General features: G+C 40.6%; 1 protein-coding gene across 2 annotated transcripts in view; it reads left to right on the top strand.

The window, feature by feature from the left end:
- The first annotated feature begins 387 nt into the window (after window positions 1-387).
- Window positions 388-21,298, top strand: part of SYN2 (synapsin II) — a 151,079-nt gene continuing 130,168 nt past the window's right edge. For both annotated transcript variants that reach the window (XM_033132873.1, XM_033132872.1), the window contains exon 1: window positions 388-939. In XM_033132873.1, coding sequence (XP_032988764.1) covers window positions 548-939 — 392 coding nt within the window. In that variant the 5' untranslated portion in view covers window positions 388-547. The remainder of the gene's footprint in view (window positions 940-21,298) is intronic.

Here is a 21,298-nt window from a genome sequence, read left to right as displayed (position 1 = left end):
CACGCGCGCGCTCAGGGAATGGTTCCTTTGAAGGCTCTCTCCCCCAAAGAATGGGGACAGATTCCTTTGCCTCCATCTCGGGTGGGACATGGTTCTTTTCTCCCCAACCAAAAGGTGGTAGGGGCTTTCAGCTCCCTTTTCCCTTTTCTTGAGGAGCAGGACTGGCTCCCACGCCCTCCCCACAGAGCGACACTCAGGTTTCAGAGGCTTGGCCATACCCGGCTTCCAAGTCCGCAGACCCGGGAGGCCGGCGACTAGGCGCCCCATACGCAGGCAGTGAGTCGGGGGCGGTGCCGGCTCTGCGGCGTGGGGCGGTGCCATCCGTGGCCCCGCCCCCGGCCCCGCCCGCTCCCTGGCGCTGAGCTTCGCGCCGCTGGGCCCACCCGGCCCAGTCCGCCGCGGGTGTCCGCTGGGCTAGCGCATAGCGGGCTGAGCATTAGCCGCCTCAGCCTCCTCAGCCGCCGCTGCATCCCCCAGCCGCCGCCTCAGTCTCGCCCTCCGTGCTGTCCGGCCCCGCCGCCGCGCGCGCCCCCAACCCTCAAGCCAGATGATGAACTTCCTGCGGCGCCGGTTGTCGGACAGCAGCTTCATCGCCAACCTGCCCAATGGTTACATGACGGACCTGCAGCGGCCAGAGCCCCAGCAGCCGCCGCCGCCGCCCCCCGGCCCGGGCGCGGCCTCGGCCTCCGCCTCGTCTGCGCCCCCGGTCGGCTCTCCGGGCCCCGAGCGGAGGCCGCCGCCGGCCCCGGCATCCGCGCCGCAGCCTGCGCCGCAGGCGGCCCCGGCGCCGTCGGTGGGTAGCAGCTTCTTCAGCTCGCTGTCCCAAGCGGTGAAGCAGACTGCCGCCTCGGCTGGCCTGGTGGACGCGCCCGCTCCCGCGCCCGCCGCGGCCAGGAAGGCCAAGGTGCTGCTGGTCGTCGACGAGTCGCACACCGACTGGTAGGTGCCCGGCCGCCGCCGCCGCTCGGGGCTCCCGGGCTCTGCCGGGGCAGCGGGAGTCCGCGGAGCCGAGGGCGCCAGGGGGCCAAGGAGACAGTTCAGACCAATAAAAAGGAGGGTCTGCGTGGTCCCGCCGCGAGGCGCGGGGGGATGACTGGAGGCGGGTGTTTGCGGGGCGGTGGGCATCGATCGGCCTGGAAAGGTGAATCCTGAGGTAGATTTCCTCACTTGTCTCAGATCTTCCAAGACACCTGAAAGAAGGAGCTACTTTACGTAACCGGGAAGAGTCTGAAGAAATAGTTTGTTTTTGAGGGGGGTACTCGGCACAGAAAAGCTGAGATAAAAATGGTACCAGATCTCCGAAGGGACATTTTAAAACAATCAGAAAGGTTCTAATGTATAAGCCACGATTGAATTTGGAAAGGAAGTGGGTATTTTGAGGGGAGAAGGTGAGAAGGGTATTTTTTCACCAGACCCGATGGATGCTGATCTCGGTATTGACATCAAGGGTTGGCTTGTTCCCGGGCATCACTGCTGAAGTCCGGTTAAGAATAATAATAACATGCTTGTATTTTGTGCAGCGGGGAGGGGATTTGTGGATTTTTTTTTTTTTTTTTTTTACGTATGTGTTGGAGTGATGGTGGTGTTTTCCAGCTGGGAAGATGATGACCGAGGTGAAATATTCCGGACCATTAAAAGGCCACAAATAAAAAGAGATTTGCCTTACTGCAATAGACAGGAACTTCATATTCCAACTTAGAATGGTACAGGCGGGGGGAAAATGTTACCTCTAGTTGGTAAAAGCAGGAAAGAGATCTATTTAAGACAAATCAATTGTAAGAGCTTCTATTTTATGTAGCAGGAAGTTGACCTAGGGGATGGTTGGGGTGGGTGGTGGTGGTGAATTGACCGGTGAAGGGCTTGAAGAAATGAAGAGTCTGGGTTGCTTTTTCTTCTGGAATACCAGAAGGGTTGTTTTTGTTTATTTTTCTTATAAGAGTTGAGGTTGGAGATTGGACTTGAGTGTTTCCTCCCAAGAGGGAGGCACAGAGGTACCGCAGAGCTGTTTATCTCCATTTCCTCTTTGGGTTGCTTCACTGCTTTTCTCTCTCATCATTTTCTCACTGGGAGACCAGGAGGGAGGGAGAGCTGGCATGAGTGTGATAGAAGTGAGGTGTAAACGTGGAGGTGCCCTCCTGCTGGCCCCTAATATGCCCATTCTGAATAGTCATTTGGGTGACTTGTGTAGTTGGCTTTTTCTCAAGACAGTGGAGCAGAAAATCTGAGGGGACCTTTGTTAGGAGAGGACAAAAGCACAAAGTAGAGTGTAATGGGCAAAGCATAAAAATATAAATGATGGTGCCATGACAGCCCCCTGGGAGAATTACTCTCGGTTGAAATCAACAAGTGCTTATTAGTGGGAAGGGAAGGTAACTAAGCCTTATTGAGCATCCGTTATATGCCAGACTCTGTACTAACTGTGCTAATATATACCCCATTGAATTCTCACCACACAGGCTTAGCAAAAAAGTAAGTAATGTGTCCGCAGTCATACATCCAGCCAGGGGTAGAACCAGGATTTGACATAGCCCATTTCACTCCTCTGTTGCCCATGTACTGTTGTATTGCCTCATTATTATTATTACTCTGTTATTAACAATATTAATAATAGGCTCCCTCTAGGGGCTAGGCAGTGTAGGGGCCTTACAGAGAACTCATACTCAAATTTGGGAAACAAAATGGAAACATGAAGGAGTTAACAAAAAGGAATCTAGAATTATTAGCGTAGACTAGTATTTTAGGCATTCAATAAACTGAGTGAATAGTGAGCGCCGAAGTTATTGGAGAAAGCTTCATGAAATATGAGTCTTGAAGAAAGGCCAGGAAAAGACGGGGAGAACTGGGAATGACATCGGTTCTGCATTTTTCTGTGCAAGAATCTGATCCTCCTGCCTTGTGCTGATCTGTCCAGTTGAAGGCGTTTGTTTTGGATCTAATTACCAATTAGGTACCCACAGGTAGGAAAATACTCATTTGTGTGGGTATGATGAGGCTGTTGTCGATTTGTGTTTAGTTCTAATTGCTTCAGTGGCTTGAGATTTGAAACTTTCCTTGGACCCTGTTATTCTCTAGGAAGACTATCTGGCATGAACCAGGGCATTTGCCTTGCCCTGAAAGCTAGACTTCTGATGGAAGTAACAGAAGCCAACGTGTGCTGACTCCCAACTGTTTTCTGATTTTCTCTGAAGTAATAACATTGATTTATTAAAACTCATAAACCCAGTTTGAGTCTAGTTCTTGACAACAGTTCTGTGTTTCTGTGTTTCTATGCTTCAGAGCAGTTCTCAGAATTGTCTTCTAACATGTCTAAATTTGTTGAAAACATCTTGGTTAAATATTGATGAATGCTTTTATTGAAAGATTGCTGAGTTAAGGAGCAGGTGCCTGCTTATGACAAGCACAGTGACTTAAAAGCTGCTTTAGAGGCTGATTTTAGTAAATTCGTCTCAGTTTAAGCTACCTAGATAGTATTCAGTGAGCAGGTGTCATTATATGCCCAATATTATTTTCCTGGGGCTTGAAGAGGAAGCCAGAGTGTAGTCTCTCAGTGGAATTTAAGACTATTGGTCCCGTCTGAATTATATAATGTTAAAATAAGGAGGGTTTTAACAAGCATTTAAATAATTGGGGATTTAAAAGAAGGGCTTAAAATAGGCAGCCTCTCAGAGCAGCCTTAATACACAGCAGATTCCTTTTACTTTCTATCAGTGTAACGTGGGCAATGGAATTTGGGGACCTTATCACTGACCAAGTTGATGGGGAAATTAGAAGGTGTTTCTCTCTCCTTCTTTTGCTTGAAATGTGTTTTCATCGGTTGCTTGCGATATTTAGATTAATTGCATACTAACGGATCACTGAAAAATGTGTCTTATTAAAAGAATGAAATAAGCTCATTATATACCTTATTAGTAATTATTATTAGTGGTTTATATATATATAAACTACTAATTATATTAATATATGTATATACATATATGTTGTGTGTGTATTTTGAAAATGCATCTTCTTTTAAGGTCATACCTAAATTTGAGGTACAGTTAAGACTAAATTTTAATAAATGATCTTTGTGCTTAAACAAGGAACAAGCATCCATTTGTCTATGTTTTTTTCCTGTGTATTACACTCACTGGTGAAGAGGTAAGTTTTCTCTCAGATTCTCCCCTATCTCGCTTCCAGTGATTCCAATCCCAGTAACAGAGTTTTTCATCGTAGCATGTCTCAATGTTTGATTTGAAAATCAGTACAGCACAGGCATTCTAAAGATTATCTAGAGACTGCAGATATGACAAATCCACAGAAGTTTATTGGACACCTTCTCTGGACAGGGTATATATGCTAAGAAAAGTGACATGTTGTATTTGTTTTCTAAGATCTTTCTGTCCAGTTGGGCAGATATGATGAATACATGTTTTAAAAGCTTCCTAAAAACTACCCCTTTTATTCAAAGCATGGTCCTTGGATCAACAGCATTGGCATCAACCAGGAGCTTTTTCAGCTGCAGATTATCAGGTGTTACCTCATGCCTACTGAATAATAATTTGCCTTCGAACAAGTTCTCTAGGTGATTCACATGCACATTCAATTTAAGATGCACTGAACTAAAGGGTGTGTGATTAGTGCTAAAGGTGTGGCAACACCACCAACTACTACCATTTATTGAGCAACTACTATATGACAAATGCTTTACTAAGCTCTTTACAAATACCATTTAATCTCTACCACAGGAATGTAAAAATTTAAAGGAGAGAGAGAGATGGATGTGGGCTAGCGTGGGAAGGGAATGCTTCATGGAAGTAGTGAGATTTGAACTGAGCCTTGAAGAATTTGAATCTAGAGATAGTTTTGGCTCAGTCAGTATAAGAAAACTACAGTGGCAGAAAGAAGGAGACAACAAAGAGACGGGATTGATGTATTATCTAGGCAGCATCTGTTCCTGTTCTTTTCTGGTGAGTTTTTCGGCAGTTGATAGGGGAATTCAAAGTAGCATAGTGCTTGTGACTGGCTCTTGAAAAATATTTGAATTAGAATTTGGGGAGAAAGCTCAAATGAGGTTCGAGGCTCTTCTCTGCTAAATATGTGTTCTGTTTCTGACTAATTACAAACATACCAATTCCATTGTTCATAGCAGCAGTAGCCTATAGCTTAGAATTCTAGGTTATTAGAGCTGGAATATCATCTGGGTTACTTTATAAATGGGGGAATCATGATCTAAAGAGGGACAGTGACTTGTTCAAGGTTACTCAACTAGTTGATGGCAGAACCAGAACTAGAATCTAGAACTTCAGTTTCTCTGCTAAGCTGTTTTTCCCACTATGCCACAGTGCCACAGTACCACAATACCCTTTTATTTTACTATCTTTCTACCTTCCTAATTTTGTTTTTCTCTATCTCTGATTCTCTAAAAGCTGATAGGGACTTTTGATCTTATAATTAATAGCATTTGAACTCAAAGGAACCTGAATCATCATCTAGCCCAGAGAAAGGGAATGATCTGCCCAAGGTCAAATAAGTTAGTGAGAGAATGGAGACTAGAACTTCTCTTCTTCTAACTCCGACTCAAGTTTCTTTCTACTTTTAAGTCACTCTTTGAGTAGGTCCCTCAAATGTAATCCTTTTTTTCCTTAAAAATACCATTTGTGTCTGCTTCTTTTAAAGATTCATTGTGGAGTTTTTAGTAAGTGCTTAAAAAAAGTAACCACATGAGCATATCACACTATATGTACACCAGCAATTTCACTTTCTTACTTGTGTTATTGATATTTCAGCAAAGGTCATGGTAAAATGCATGAAGGATACTCTTAGAGAGTTTCTCATCAAAATCTAACAATATGGGCTGACCAGGAGGCTCAGGTGGTTGGAGCACCGAGCTCCCAACGCTGAGCTCACCAGTTCAATTCCCACGTGGGCCAGTGAGCTGCGCCCTCTATAGCTAAGATTGTGAACCACGACTCTCCCTGGAGCTGGGCTGCCATGAGCAGCTGGAGGTTGGCGTGAGGTGCCGTGGGCTGCCGTGGGCTGCCGTGGGCTGCCGTGAGCCGCCGTGAGCCGCCGTGAGCCGCTGTGAGCCGCTGTGAGCCGCTGACCAATGACTGGCGACCGACTGCCTCAGCCGGGGAGAGCGCAAGGTCCATAATACCAGCATGGGCCAGGGAGCTGTGTCCTACACAACTAGACAGAAACAGTGGCTTGAACCAGAGTTGGGGGAGGGGAGAGGTGGAAGAAAGGGGAGAGGCGGAAAAAGGGAAAAGAAAAAAAAAATCTAACAATATGATAAAGTTAATAGGACTGTGCTGCAGTGATGGCCTTCCTTTCAGGGACATGTTTTTACCTTTGTGTCCTAAAATTGCTTATTGTGTTTCTGTACCCAAGTTCAGATCTGTAGTAACATTACTCTTTTCAATACCTTGCTAAGAAAAAAGTAATGGAGGCCTAATAGGAAGTTTTCCAGAACTGCATACCTTCCCCTCAAATTTACAAAACAGTTTTAACTGGGGTATGATTTAATGCAGGTGGGCATCTAACACAAGGCAGGTACTGGGGATGTAAGGGTAAGTTGGGCGTAGGCCTTGTCTGCTGGGATCTTTGAGTCCATTAGGGGAAGGGACAGACATTTAAACAGGATTTTGATATAGTATGATAATTAGTATACATAGGAAGCTATGGGAACACATACGTGGTCTGTCCTGAGAAATGAAGACATGGTTAAAAAATGTTTGTACCATTAAAAATGTGCCATTGTGTATTCTTAGGTAAATCACTTTGTCTCTGGATTTTGAGTCTCTAAAATCGGTCAAATGAGAGAATTGAAACAGATTCTCTTCTTCCTTTACAGCACTACATTATTTTCATGTTACAGTTTTTGTGCCATTTTCTTTCAAAAACTTTAGCTCTATAATTTATTCTATATGGTAATGCTTATAAATCTTTGGGAAAAGAAGCTCATCTTCTAGTTCTTTCCATTCAGTACCTCCTTCTTACAGTATTGCTACACTGTGGTATCCTGAAAAAAGGGGCCAATCCTGTAATGCCTGCTCTGTGTGTTTCCTCCTCAATGAAGGAAATTGGAGACTTGTGGTTGAATTCCTCTGTGCCTGATCTAAGATTTCTCTGTCTTCTCTCTCTCTCTCTCTCTCTCTCTCTCTCTCTCTCTCTCTCTCTCTCTCTCTCTGTCGGCCAGCAGCATTTATTTCTTGATCCTTACCATGTGCACTGTCCTTTACAGTTTACACAGCATATTCTTACCCATTGTCTCATTTTATCTTCACAATGATCCTGAGTAGTAGATAGACTATCCATTTCATAGATGAATAAACAGACTCTAAAAGAAGTCACTCGCTCAAGATTATATAGCTATTAAGCTGAAGTGTCAGGATCTGAACCCAGAATGAAAAAAAAGATCAATTTTCCGGCAAAAATTAGGAGATGATATTTTCTTATAAAAAAATTCTTTTGCAAATGGATTTACCACATAATTCATTTAAATAGTAAGTGCCCCACTGCCTTTGAAATTATTCAATTTATAAAAATATTTTATACACACAGCTTTTTCTGGATGACATCTTTTGCATAGAATGAAGGCATGGATAAACACAGTGGTCTCAGGATGGAGAGTTGCATCCTGTTTTCTGTGTGTTTAATGACATGCAAGCTATGTATACATCTCTAAATCTTGTGACTGAGACCTTTTGCATGCTAATTGGGTGGCATTGCCATCCTTTGTTTTAACTGCCCACATATGCAATTGAATACCAGGAGGCTACACATAGCTTTTTAGAGAGGAGATGATGATCTAGAAGGCTTTTCTGTTCTGCAGACACTACTTCAGTGCAGTAGGAGGAAGTAGCATAGAGTAGGGTAAGTGCCCTATGGAGAGAATAAAGTGAGCAAGTACCACAGATACCTGGAACGCCCATTCAGCATGACTAAGAGTAGGAAGTATACTGGCCTTGGTATTGCTTGACAGTAGGTATTTCTTAAATTGTAACCAGTTCACATAACATTGTAAAGCAGATTATGATTGTATTCAATCATCCTACCCGTTTCTCCTTTTCTCAGCAGCATGAAACAATATGAACGTGTAGGATTGAGGATCAAAAGACCTAAGGTTGAGATCTGGCTTCACCATTAATCATGAGCCTATCAGAGTGGCGGAACTGCCTGAGCACCACCCCACATCCCACTCAATAAATTTTCATTGGGGACCTTCTATATGCAGACACTATTCTAGGTGCTAGCGACAAAAATTTGTTTGGTTATCAGTAAAAAGGAGATAATATCTCATAGAATTGTTATGAAAGTTGAATAAAACTAGGTTCTGTAAAAGTAATTTGTAAAGGGTAAAGAGCCATGCTAATGATTGTTGCATCTTTTCCTGTTTCCAAATGCAGGAAACCTAACTTGGTCCATTTTTTTGATTTCCCCAAATTTTATTGTGCAGGTGATTGTCTATTTTGCACACTTCAGGGATGTGGAATATTTTTATTTTTATTTTAATTGACTACTGTCTCAGACAAAATCATTGGAGGTTTTCTTTTGTATTTTTTACAAGGCAATGTAATTTAGTTAGTTTTTTTCTTTTCTTTTTTCTTTTTTAGAAGAGAAAAGCATTACCAGTTTGACTTAGCTGTATGAGTATCTAACAATTAGGGACAGTACCACATAAATCTTTATTTTATTTAATAAATGAAATGAATTCTAAAATATCTCTATGTCAGTTTCACTTGTAACTAGTTAAGGAAGGGTAGTTACAGAGGGAAATGAAGGAACAGAGATATATACAGAATGACTTTTTTTTTAAACTTTTATTGGGGAATATTGGGGAACAATGTGTTTTTTCCAGGACCCATCAGCTCCAAGTCAAGTCATTGTCCTTTAGTCTAGTTGTGGAGGGTATAGCTCAGCTCCAAGTCCAGTTGCCGTTTTCAATCTAGTTGCAGGGGTTGGGGAGCCCACCATCCCATGTAGGAATCGAACCAGCAACCTTGTTGTTAAGAGCTCGCGCTCTAACCAACTGAGCCATCTGGCTGCCCCCAGAATAACTTTTAAAAGTGGTGCGTAGGAAACCAACAAGGAATAAAAAGAAATTCTAACCAGCCAAAAAAAGGGGTACCTGTGTTCTTTTCCCCTATCCAATACATCTTTTACCCTGCTTTCAGAGTATTCCTAAACAAAACAAAAGCATTTCACAGATCTTATAAAGTTAATTTCCTTCTTAACTTTCTTCTCTATCATACTATTGCTCATTAGGCTTACTTACATCCTGGCTCCAGCTTATCTTTCTGACTTTTGCTATACTTTCAAACTTGCTACACTTTGGATTATCCTCCCCCTGAACACATACTTGATTTTCAGGATTCTGTGCTATTATAACACAGTTGCCTTTGGAATGCTCTTGTTCTAGTTATCTTACCTCGACAGTCATTTTCTTTATTCCATTTTAAATGTGAATATTGTTTTAAAAAGACCCATCCCTTGCTCAAAATTTTATCCCTTGTTCCTTCTATCCATAATCTCATTTTCTACTGGTTGCTTCTACCAGTTGCTCCATCACTGTAAATAAAGAGACAAGCAGAAACTCCTCACCTTCTCAATCATTCTTCCAGAGGTGAAAGAATAATCTTAATCTCTTATGTACTTCTTTATTCCAAATTTGCCCTCCTGCATGGAAATTGGGCTCATGCCTGCTCCGTAATACTGAAATTTGTCTTGCTAGGTCACCTAAAGCGAAGGAAGGTATCAGTCTATGCCTTCACTGCTGGGCTTGACCCTGTTCATCTTCCATCGGAAAGTCCCTTGTCTTCTGCTTTCTTTGTTCTCTTCCTATCTATCCTTTTACAATTCCTTCTTGCTCTTCTTCTTCTGTGCCTTTGTCCACCTCATTAAATGTGGGTGTTCCTCAGGGCCCCATTTTTTTGCCCACTTCGTTTTTCACTCTACAACACTCCCTGGTCCATCCACTCTCAATATATCAGTTACTTCCTAAATGCAGTCAGTTCCCAAATCTTTACCTTCAGCCAAGAACTTTGTTCTGATCTTCAGGCAGAGGTTGCCTGCTGGACATCTCCATCTGGGTGGTTAAAGGTAACTCAAGGGCATTTGTTCCCGTATTGAGTTCCTTAGCTCTCCTTACTATTCTAGTCCTTTTCCTGTTCTTTGTCTAGATTAGAGAGCAATGGTCGTCTATTTCATTAACTTTCACCTAGAACTTCTGCAGGTCTCATCATGACATCCACTTCATACCGTGTTTTCCCCAAAATAAGACCTAGCCAGACAATCAGCTCTAATGTGTCTTTTGGAGCAAAAATTGATATAAGACCCGTTATTATATCATATCATATCACATCACATCACATCACATATCATATTATATAGACCCGGTCTTATATTTTCATAAAATAAGACCGGGTCTTATATTAATTTTTGCTCCAAAAGACGCATTAGAGCTGATTGTCCGACTAGGTGTTGTTTTCGGGGAAACAGGGTAGCTTGAATGAACTATTTAAAATGCAGATTTGACCTTTTCACTCCTTTGCGTAAAGCTTTTTAGTGCCTTCCCATGTCCTATAAGTAAAGCTCATGTCCCTCCCATGATTTGACCCCTGCTTACTTCTCCAACTTTCTCCTAACCATTTCCATCCTTAAACTTCAATTTTCAGTGAAACTGAACTATTTGCAGTGGTGTTCCTCCTGCTCGTCTTTGTTTATGCTGTTTACTCCGACTGTAATTGCCTCACTTCCTTTTTCCTGCCTTTTCTTGACTAAACTCCTATTTATTTTTTGAAACTGAGCTGAATATTTCTTTTTCCAGAAATCCTTCTCTGGATTTAGATTATAATCTCCACTTAGATTATATTGGGCATCTATGCCCCCACCATGCCCTCTTTCAATCCAGTGGACAATTCTGGATAATCTTTAAGACTCAACACAATGATCTGTTTATGTGATAGAGAGTTCTTTGAGGACAGGCTTACTGGTTTATTTATTCTTTGTATCCTTAGTGTCTAGCAGTGTTTTACAAATAATTTGATGTCAATAAATCTTTGCCAGATTGAGTTGAGGAGAGAGAGACCCAGAGAATGAGAAAAGGGATAGAAGGGAACAGTATACAGAGAGAAGTATTCTAGGATTTGAGGTAAGAGTTTGTGTTATGTTGGAAGTCATGCTTATTTGCTACAAATATAATAAACTTCAGAATACTTTGGCTCTTGTACTCTCTGAAATACAAATTAACTTAATTACTAATTTTTGACCAGTCCAAATCATAAATATTTTGAGATTTAGCTCTGAATGAGAGCCATAGCAGCCCACAATACTGGAGAGTATTATCTGGTCCATGGCGGCTTTGAGCAGAACAAAGGAAATGAATAAAACTGAGGACCAAGTTTCTTTTCCCTAACTCATATTGATGCTTGGCTCTCAGGGAGCCCATTTTTCTGAACTTAATTCTGCTTTCTTGCCATATCCAGAGAACTTTTCCTTCAGTGTGAAACTCCAGTCTTGGGCCACCCAAGCTGCTTATTTCTTTCTCTGTAGTGGCAAAATTCCTTTAGGTTATCTGAATCATAGTAGTTTTAGAGAACTGAAACAACATTGTGACTGAAGAATGTTGAAAATATAAAGTAATCTCTTCACGATTTGACTCTACCTTTTCAGTCTTACCTTACTTTGATTCCCTACCCACTTTGATATAGTCTTGACAAACTACTGAGATTTAACTCGATGTGCCATGCCCCTACATCTCTACAAGCATATATACTACTTCTCCCTGAAAGGCTTTTCTTCAGCTGTGTCTTTGCCTGGACAATTCTGGATAATCTTTAAGACTCAAGTCAGTTGTTGTTTCTTCTAGAGTCGGGACTAAACTTAATCCTTTCTTAAACTCTTTCAATTTGTGTTAGAAACCATAATAAACTTGCTTACCTCTCATAACAATTAACTCATCGTATTATAATCTGGTTTTATTTGTCTGTCTTCTCATTTCCCCACTTTCAAACAAGGAGCTCCCTTTGAGGGCGATGACTATAATTTCACTATCCCCAGCCTTTGGTACGCAAAGAAGGTTTTTAGTAATTATTTGTTGGACCAATCAGTGACTTATGATAAAAATTATGAAAATGAGAATGATGAGCAAAGCAACTCTTTAGCTCTCTGTAAATATAAACAAATAATAACGGGGATGCTAGTCAGTTGGTTAGAGCGCGGTCCTCTTAACGACAAGGTTGCTGGTTTGATCCCCACATGGGCCACTCTGAGCTGCGCCCTCCACAACTAGGTTGAAACAGCTACTTGACATGGAGCTGAAAAACACACTTAAAAACACACCTGGAAAACCACACTTAAATATATAAAAATTAAAAAAAAAAAGTAGTTAAACAAATAATAGCTGCATTAACCAAAGTGACTAGTCAGTAAGAACTGGTATATATTAAAATCTTTTTCTTTCTTTTTAGACGAAGAACCAGTGAATGTTTATATCATTTTTGGGTGAAGAAAACCTATCTAAATATAACATGAAAGTCAGACAATAAGAGGGTAAACATAGGTTAAATTTGACCACATGGAAAATTCCTTTAAAAAAGTACAATAGAAATTACAATGTGGGAAAAACCTTTGTTGCATGTATAACAATTTAAAAGAGTTCTTACAATAATTTTTAAAAAGACAAACATACTACTAATACAAAAATAGCAAAGTACACAATTCACCACAGAAGTACAAATGACAACAAAATTATTAGAAATTCCATCTCCTTTGTAATAAGCAAATGAAAGTAAATACAAACCAAAACGATCTCCTTCTTTTTTTATTTAACTTAATGATATTGGCAAAAAAAAAAAACAAACAATAATAACTTGCTGGTGTGAGAATCAGTTAGCAGCCTTTCTGTAGGGCCAGTTGTAAGAGGAATCAAAAGCCTTATCAACATGCATCCATTTTGATCCAGCAATTCCACATCTCTATTTTAAAGTAATCAGAAATATGTGCAAATACCCCTTTATAATTACATGCTTAAGGGCTGGCCCGGTGGCTCAGGTGGTTGGAGCACCATGCTGCTAACTCTGAGGTCGCTGGTTCGATTCCCACATGGGCCAGTGAGCTGTGCCCTCCACAGCTAAGATTGTGAACAGCAGCTCTCCCTGGAGCTGGGCTGTCCGGGGTGTGCAAGGCTCATAATACCAGCATGGGCCTGGGAGCTGTGTCCTACACAACTAGACTGAGAAACAACGGCTTGAACCGGAGTGAGGGGAGGCGGCAGAAGGGGGAAAAATTATGTGCTTAAAATCTGTTTTATAAACTGTAAAGTGCTACTATAAAAGTGTTAATCATTGGTGCTGAGTTAGAATGTTCTGCACCCTCCCTTACGTGGGGCTGGTGATGTACCTGCTCTGCCTCTCTCTGATTCACCCTTTTCTGATGTGCAAACACCCCATGCTAGCTAGCTCTTTCTTTCTGGAGAACTGCTATTGTGCTCTCTACTTCTTCCCCTCTCCTAGCGTAGGCAGCGATGTCTTTGTTCACTTGAGCCTTTCTCAAATTTTAGGGTCTTTTGTTTTCTTTCTTCTCTTTTGGAACATTCTTCCATTCCAGTCCTTCCAAGCACAACTATTCATATAATCCCTTTCCAGGATATATACCTCTTATTTGTTTTGCTCTTCAGGGGACCTAACAACTTTATATGGTAACGTTAGCCTGATTTAACCCTGTACAAAGAGGCTTGGGCTTTGTGGGAGGAAATTGAGGTTCCTTTCTCTATTGTGGACTTGAGTCCTTGGAGGGCCCTAATAATAATAAATCAACTGAAGACCGTGTTTCTTTTATTCTTCCAGGTTCCAGTGATATAGAGTCTTTTCTTTTTGGACGCTGTGATGCGACTCTAGGGATACATATGGATATATTTCCCTCTTCAGTCCCTATCACCCTCTGATGAATAGCTGATGGTGAGATTTTAAGTTCTACAGAGTCCTATGTTCACTAATATTTAAACTGTTGGACAGAAAGACACCAAATTGATCTGCTAATTAATCAGCAAACAGCTACTAATTCCAGTGTGTTAATTGTCATGAAGGCTATAAAACCATGAAATACTTGGCATCAGAAAATTATAGAATATGTGTTTGCAGTTTTGAGAACTTGTACAGAATCTCAAGGAAGCAAAATTAGGATAGTATAGTGGAAAGAGCGTGCAAACATCTAAAATATCCCTATTCAAGTGACTACTCTGCCAACTAACTTTTTGTGTTACCATAGGCAGTTTAACTCTTTAAGCCTCAACTTCTATTTCAAAAATTAGGGATTTGGGCTAAAGCATCTATCTTCAGAGACCTTTAGAAATCAAGTGATTTCTGAAGGTTGGATTGTTCAACAATGTAAAGAGTTGTCAGAGAAGGAGGAAATAACTGTGGGCTGAAGAAGTCAGAAAATGTTTCACAGAACGGGTAGGTCTGACCTAGGCTTTGAAGGCTGAGTGGGATTTAGATTAGTGAGGAAAGAGGGATTTCTGTTAAAAGGAAGGGAAGAGCAAAAGCATAATAGCAGTGAGTAAGGTATGTGTAGAAGAGATTAGCCTAGTTAGCTTAAAGGTTACAGGGCAGGGCAAACAGGAAGAGAAGTTTGGATAAGCAAGGTGGGAGAAATGATAATACCTAATGTATTGGGTGTACTATGCGATAGGCAGACACTGGTCTAAGTACATAGATGTATTAACTCAATTACTAGGTTATGAAATAGATTACTATTATTAACCTGATTTTGCAAATGGTGAAACTAGAGCTCATAGTGAAGCCAAGATTTGAACCCAGGTGATCCAACTCCATTCAATGTCTTAACCACCATGCTCTGTAATCACTAGATAACAATGTTTTTAGTTTCTCCTTGCTACTAAACAAACACCTTGGTGTTACCTTTTCTCAGTGATACACAGTTTTGATCTCAGGCAATATCTTGTTTACTCTTAACTTCGGTTTCTCCATCTATACAAAGGAGATAGAATAGATCTTAAAGGGTTCTTGGGAGAATCAATTGAAATAAATTCTGAAAATGTCTAACGTAACTGGCACATGGAGATGTTCAATAAATGTACCACTATGACAAGCAGATTTTCAGAGCAGCTTTAAAATAACAGTTTACCATATGAATATTTATAGGAGCCTTCAAGTCAAGTAAAATAATTTGTAGACAGGTTTCCATGACACTAAAAATAATTTTGAAAAATAGGACAAACGTAGATGAATATTCCTTCATTTTGTTTGGAGTAGTTTGTTGTATGTAGTTTAGAAAACACTGATTACTAGTGTTTTGAAACAGTCTCTGTAGAAGATGTTTTTGCAGTGGCTTTTTTGTAGCTACCTCATACTTTGAGCCTTATCATATCCGTTGTCTCATTTAATCCTCTGTGCAGTAGTATTTCTGGGGTAGTCATTGGTGTTATTCTCATTTTACATATAAAGGAATTAAGATCCAGGGAAGTTAAGATGGTTACCCAAGCTCACATAGCCAGCGAGTGGTGAGTCAGGATAGAACTCAGGTCTTTGGCTTTGGATCTTATGGGCTTCCTAGACTGAGTTCCAAGTGCCACAAAGTTAGCTATTCTAGTTGGAAACTTGTATTAAGTGGACAAGAATATCAGTTCTTCCAGCCATATAACAAACTTCTTTGTTTTCCAAGGATATTTAGCTTAATGAGTTCCCTTTAGTGCTACCTTGTGTCAGAAATTGCTGACACAAAAATACAGGGTTATTGCACTCAACTTAACTTTGACCCTGGGAATTGTATCATTTGTAATTCTCCAATGAGGTCATATGTTTAAGTAAAACTTTATAATTTATTACGTACTTCGACTTGCATGTATCATCTCATTTAATTGTCACCTTAACCTTGGGAGGTAAGTTGGTATAATTTCCTGTTTGGATTAGGAACAGAAAACCAAGAAAACCAAGGCTCAGAGAGATTATGGTTTGCTTACAGTTACAATATGAAATAGGTAAAGGTGTATCTAAGGTCTAGATTCTTCTCGCTCTATCCTTTTATCCTTACTTAATGGCCCTTTTCTTCATATAGCTAAACTCCTTTCCAAGAACTGCATTAGTTAATTATGATGCTTTTGCCTAAAAGCACCAAAGATGCATAAAAAATTGCTTAAGCTGGAAAGAGCCTGTATGGTCTGTGACAGGTGCTGTGTAGATTGGTTGAAAAATAACATAAAGGTTGTCTCCTTTCTCTCTGTGTTTTTGTTAATGCTTATAATGCTTTTATGACTTAGAGTCCTCTGGTGCCTCTGGTATATTTCAGACTAATTTTAAGTTGTCAGGAAAGGGGATTTTCACTCCAGAGCTCAGTTCCTTTAAAGATTCTTATTTTCCTTTGTAAGAAATTTATTTCTTAAACAGAGCTTAGGGTGGTGTCAGACTTAAGTTCTTACTGAAAAAGGCTGTTTGTTGCTGACCTATTTTACTCTGCCCTCTTTTTTTTTCATATAGCCAGTCTCTCTCGTTAAACCCCACACTTCCCTTATTTCCAGCTATAGTTACGTGGAAGGTTCTGGGAGTCAAAGGGCAGTGAGTTTCGGGGTAGGGAAAGTATATGAAGCTCTTGTCACTTCTGACTCCGTGTGTTCCCCGAAAATCCTGGGAGAACCCTGCTGCTGTGGCCACTTGCCATGACCCTTTGCCATGACGTGCTTTTCTCCAGATCCTTTAGGAGAAAAGATCTGGACAGTGGCCTTCTGGGAAAGACTTCCCAGAGATATTTTAACGGGTTGATTTGGTTTTTCCTATAGTTAGAGCTTAGAAACAGGCACATAAAGATCAGCCTTTTGTTTGTTTTTAATGGTTCACTTCCCCTTCCCTTCTTGGTGGTATTTATTTATTTTGAGGTTTCCCATGTATTTCATTCATTCTTGGATGAATGATTCCATTGGAACTGGTGCTGTAATACTGAAGACAAGCGACATTGTCCTGTCTTCACAAAGCTTATACTTTTGTTGGGAAGATAGGCAATTATACAAGCAATGTAATAAAGTGTGATTTATAGTCACATGATTAAAAAACATTTTAAATAGAACATGTTTCTCTCATAATTTTACCATAGCAATAGAGCAGCTGCTTTCACATTTTTCCATATTGTCTTCCAATATTTGTCCATATGTAAACATGTTTTTACATAATTGATTGTTTTCTAGCTATAATTTCATAATTGTTTTTTTCACTTATAAGTAATTTTATATATTTTTACATAGTCTTAATAATTATATTTTTTCATAGCTTTTGTACCATGATTTATTTAACTATATTTTATTAGAGAACTGTATTGACTTCCAATTTTTCACCATTATTACATAGTAAAACCATAGGCTTTCTCAATTTTCAGGAAAGGAACTACTTCATCAAAGTTTATGATGATAGGGCCGGCCCGGTGGCTCAGGCGGTTAGAGCTCTGTGCTCCTAACTCCGAAGGCTGCCGGTTCGATTTCCACATGGGCCAGTGGGCTCTCAACCACAAGGTTGCCAGTTCAACTCCTCGCGTCCGGCAAGGGATGGTGGGCTGCGCCCCCTGCAACTAGCAACGGCAACTGGACCTGGAGCTGAGCTGCGCCCTCCACAACTAAGACTGAAAGGACAACAACTTGAAGCTGAATGGCATCCTCTTCCACAACTAAGATTGAAAGGACACCAACTTGACTTGAAAAAAAAGTCCTGGAAGTACACACTGTTCCCCAATAAAGTCCTGTTCCCCATAAAGTCCTGTTCCCCTTCCCCAATAAAATCTTAAAAAAAAAAAAAGTAGATATTGCTATATGCTTCCTATAAAAGGTTTTTCCAGTTTGAAGTTTATCAACCGTTTTCATTTTCACTTCGTTTTCTAGCACATAATATTATCTTTTTAAGGGTTAATATAATAGGTATAAAAGCAGTATTTTAATATTTTAACATGTATTTCTATGAGGAACAGATAAGGTTGAATGTTTTCCCTAATGTTAGTTTATAAATATGTTATGTGATGTGAAACCATTGCCTTGTCTTTCGGCAGTTTACTTGTTGATTTGCTTACTTGGTGGTTTGATTTTGAATGGGACATTATTCATTGTCAGTTAGGAGGAATGGAAGACAGTGGCTAGAATGTCTTCTTGGGGATTAGCTCTAACTTAACAAAAATTTCTGTGATTGTATCATCAAGAATCAGATTCTTTGAGCTAAAGTCAGTACTATGCATCGTACTGACACCTGTAGGGTCTACACTAGGCGGTGAGTTCCTTCAGGGCAAGGGCATGTTTTATTCTTTGCCTCAGCATTTAGTAGCCTGGCTGAGAGTAGGCCTCAAAAAATGTTGAAGGAATAGGGGTACTAGATAGTCTCCTCCAGATATTCTTACATCTTCTTAAATTGCATAAAATTTCACCATTTAAGATTCATTCTTTGTGTCTTAAAGACTTTCTAATCTTGGAGCCTTCTAGGAATTTATTCATACTTGTAGGGGGATGAGTATGGTGGTCTCAGGTAACATACTGGAGATTATAAACACAATATAAAGCAACACTTTGTAGGGATGGAATGTAGAACAGACACTTGGTGATGGAAGAGTGGAGGTGGATGAGAGAGACGCTCAGAAGATGAGTAGGAACTGGTCAGAAGTAAACCTCATCTATTACAGAGAATCCCAGGACTATGAGAGCTGGAAAGTCATACTAGTGAGTCCCTGAGCTTGGTCTCCTGTGTATAAATGTAGCTGAGAATGCCTACTTACCAGGGTTATTGTGAGACTTTATTGAAATTAGGTAGGTGATAAAAGTGTTTTGTAAACTCTCAAATGCTATGGGAATAAAAAATTTATCATCATCATTATGTAAGAAACCAACAATAGAGATATAATATTACTTTTATTTTTTTGGCCAGGAGCTGCATTTATTTTTCATATTATGCAGCCAATCTTTATCATTTGAAGATGAAATCAAAATTTCCAAAGTATTATTCCCCCCTACCCCCCCGCAAGGAAATAGTGAGGAAGGATGGAGGATGGGGGGTAGCTTTGGGGAGTAAATAGACATTGTTAACAGTTTTTATCACTTTAGCAAATTATTAGCTTCTTTCTTCCCAAGTCCTTTCCTAGAGAAGAATGAAGCACAGCAAAAAGAAGAGGACAAAGCATGAGCATGGTAAAGCGTGAGTCACATGCAGAGGCAGTGATTTGATTGAAGCAGTGGTTTTATTCATTTATTTTTTGGGGGTGGGTATATTGGGGAATGGTGTGTTTTCCCAGGACCCATCAGCTCCAAGTCAAGTTGTTGTTTTCAATCTAGTTGTGGAGGACGCAGCTCACTGGCCCATGTGGGGATCGAACCAGCGACGTTTGTGTTATGAACGCTGCGCTCTAACCAACTGAGCCAACTGGCCACCCCTTAAACCACCGCCCACAGTGGTTTTAGATTAGGAGGAATCATGAGCTGATCCTGGAATAGTAGATTGGGATCTGCTAAGGAGAACCTTAAACGTAAAGCTCAGAGAATTGTACATTATCCTGTAGTCAGTTGTGATGAGTGAAGGTTTTGGAGCAACTTGATCAGTGTCTTGCTTAGGAAGGTTTATCTGGAGACAGTGTAGAAAATGGGGAGGAAGGAAAACTTGTACAGCCTAGAGATCAATTCAGGAGCATGTTTTGATTGTGAGACACTGGAGGCTTGTAATAGGACGTGGAAGTGGAGAAGAAAGAATAGATACAAGGATGTCAGAGAGTACAGTCATAGGGCTAAAGGAGCTCTGTGACCTTATGACATTCAATCTGTTTTTCCTCCCAGAAGTTTGTTTTCCCTGTAAATTAAAAAAAAAAATTGAAGTCTATAACATAGCCAGCATCTGCTAAGCTTCTATAATACCCTTTTCAGTCATTACTGCACTTCCCCAACAGGTAACCACTATTTTGACTTCCTTCAGCACATATTAATTTTGCCTAGGCTTTGAGCTTTATTTCAATAGACTCATGCAGTATAAACTCTCTTAAGTCTGACTTCTTTTGTTGGACGTTATATTTATGAGATTCATTTGTTTTCTTGCATGGAACGTTCATTCATTCTTTTTCATTGCACATTTGTATTCCATTGTATGACTATCACAATTTATTTCTTCATTCTGCTGTTAATACATACTTAAGTTGTTCCCAGTCTGGGGCTGTTATGAATAATACTGCTCTGAACAATTCTTAGACATGTCTTTTGGTGAATGTAGACTCTTGTTTCCTCTCCATGAGTGGAATTTGCTGGGTTATGGCATATATATGTTGAGCTTTAGTACATGCTACCAAATAGTTTTATAGAGTTTTACTGAGTTTCTCAGTTTACACTTCCACTAGTAGTGTATAAGAATTTCTTGTTCAATGCTTGTGCCTTAGTCACCTCAGGTTCTGTAACAAATACCACAGATTGGGTGGCCTAAACAGATGTTTATTTCTCCCAGTTCTGGAGGCTGGAAGTCTAATATCAGGGAGCCAGCATGATCAAGTTCTGGTGAAGTTCCTCTTCCTGGCTTGTAGATGCTGCCTTCTTGCTGTCTTCTCATATGGTGGAGAGAGCCCTGGTCCCTTCAACCCCTTTTAAGGGCACCAGTCCCTTTATGGGGCTTCACCCTTATGACTTCATCTAAACCTAATTACCTAATTACACATTGTGGGTTAGGGTTCAACATATGGATTTTGGGGGTGGGTTACATTCAATCTATAATGAGTTATATAACAACCCAGCATTGCAGTATTTTAAATATCAAAGACTTTTATGTTATAAGAAACCGTATCTAACATAGAGGAGAAAAGGACTACTGGTTATTGAGTGCCTGCCACATACCAGGTACTGCCTAAGTGCTTTTACTTATATTGTATCATTTAATCAAGATAATACTCATGTAAACTGTGAGACCAGTGTTATTGTATTGATTTTTACAGGGTGGAAAACTGAGACTCACCTGTTAGTCAGGCAGCTCATAATTGCCATCCAGACTCTAACCTAGATCTGCTTGAATCACAACCAATCACATAACATGGAAATGCAGTTCATCAGTGAGGTGCTTTCCTTCTTTCTTTTTGGTGGATAGAGGGTGGTCTTCTTGATGACCCTGAAAGCCCATCACATAGGTGGCCCCCTTTTGAGATCTAGTACTTTGCTGGCTTTGCAAAGAGCAGCCTTCAGACCAGGTACCTCCCCCTACCTTGTGACTTTTCTGCCTCCCCACGGAAGCTCTTAGCAGCCAGTCATAAAGACTGTCTCAAGGTGGGTATTATACGGCAGCGCCCTCTGCCCCAGCTGGCATGCTGACAGAAG

This window comes from Rhinolophus ferrumequinum, chromosome 17 (genome assembly GCF_004115265.2).
Source record: "Rhinolophus ferrumequinum isolate MPI-CBG mRhiFer1 chromosome 17, mRhiFer1_v1.p, whole genome shotgun sequence".
NCBI lineage: Eukaryota > Metazoa > Chordata > Mammalia > Chiroptera > Rhinolophidae > Rhinolophus > Rhinolophus ferrumequinum.
The sequence above is the reverse complement of the archived record's forward strand: the minus strand, read 5'-3'. Positions and strand labels throughout refer to the sequence as shown.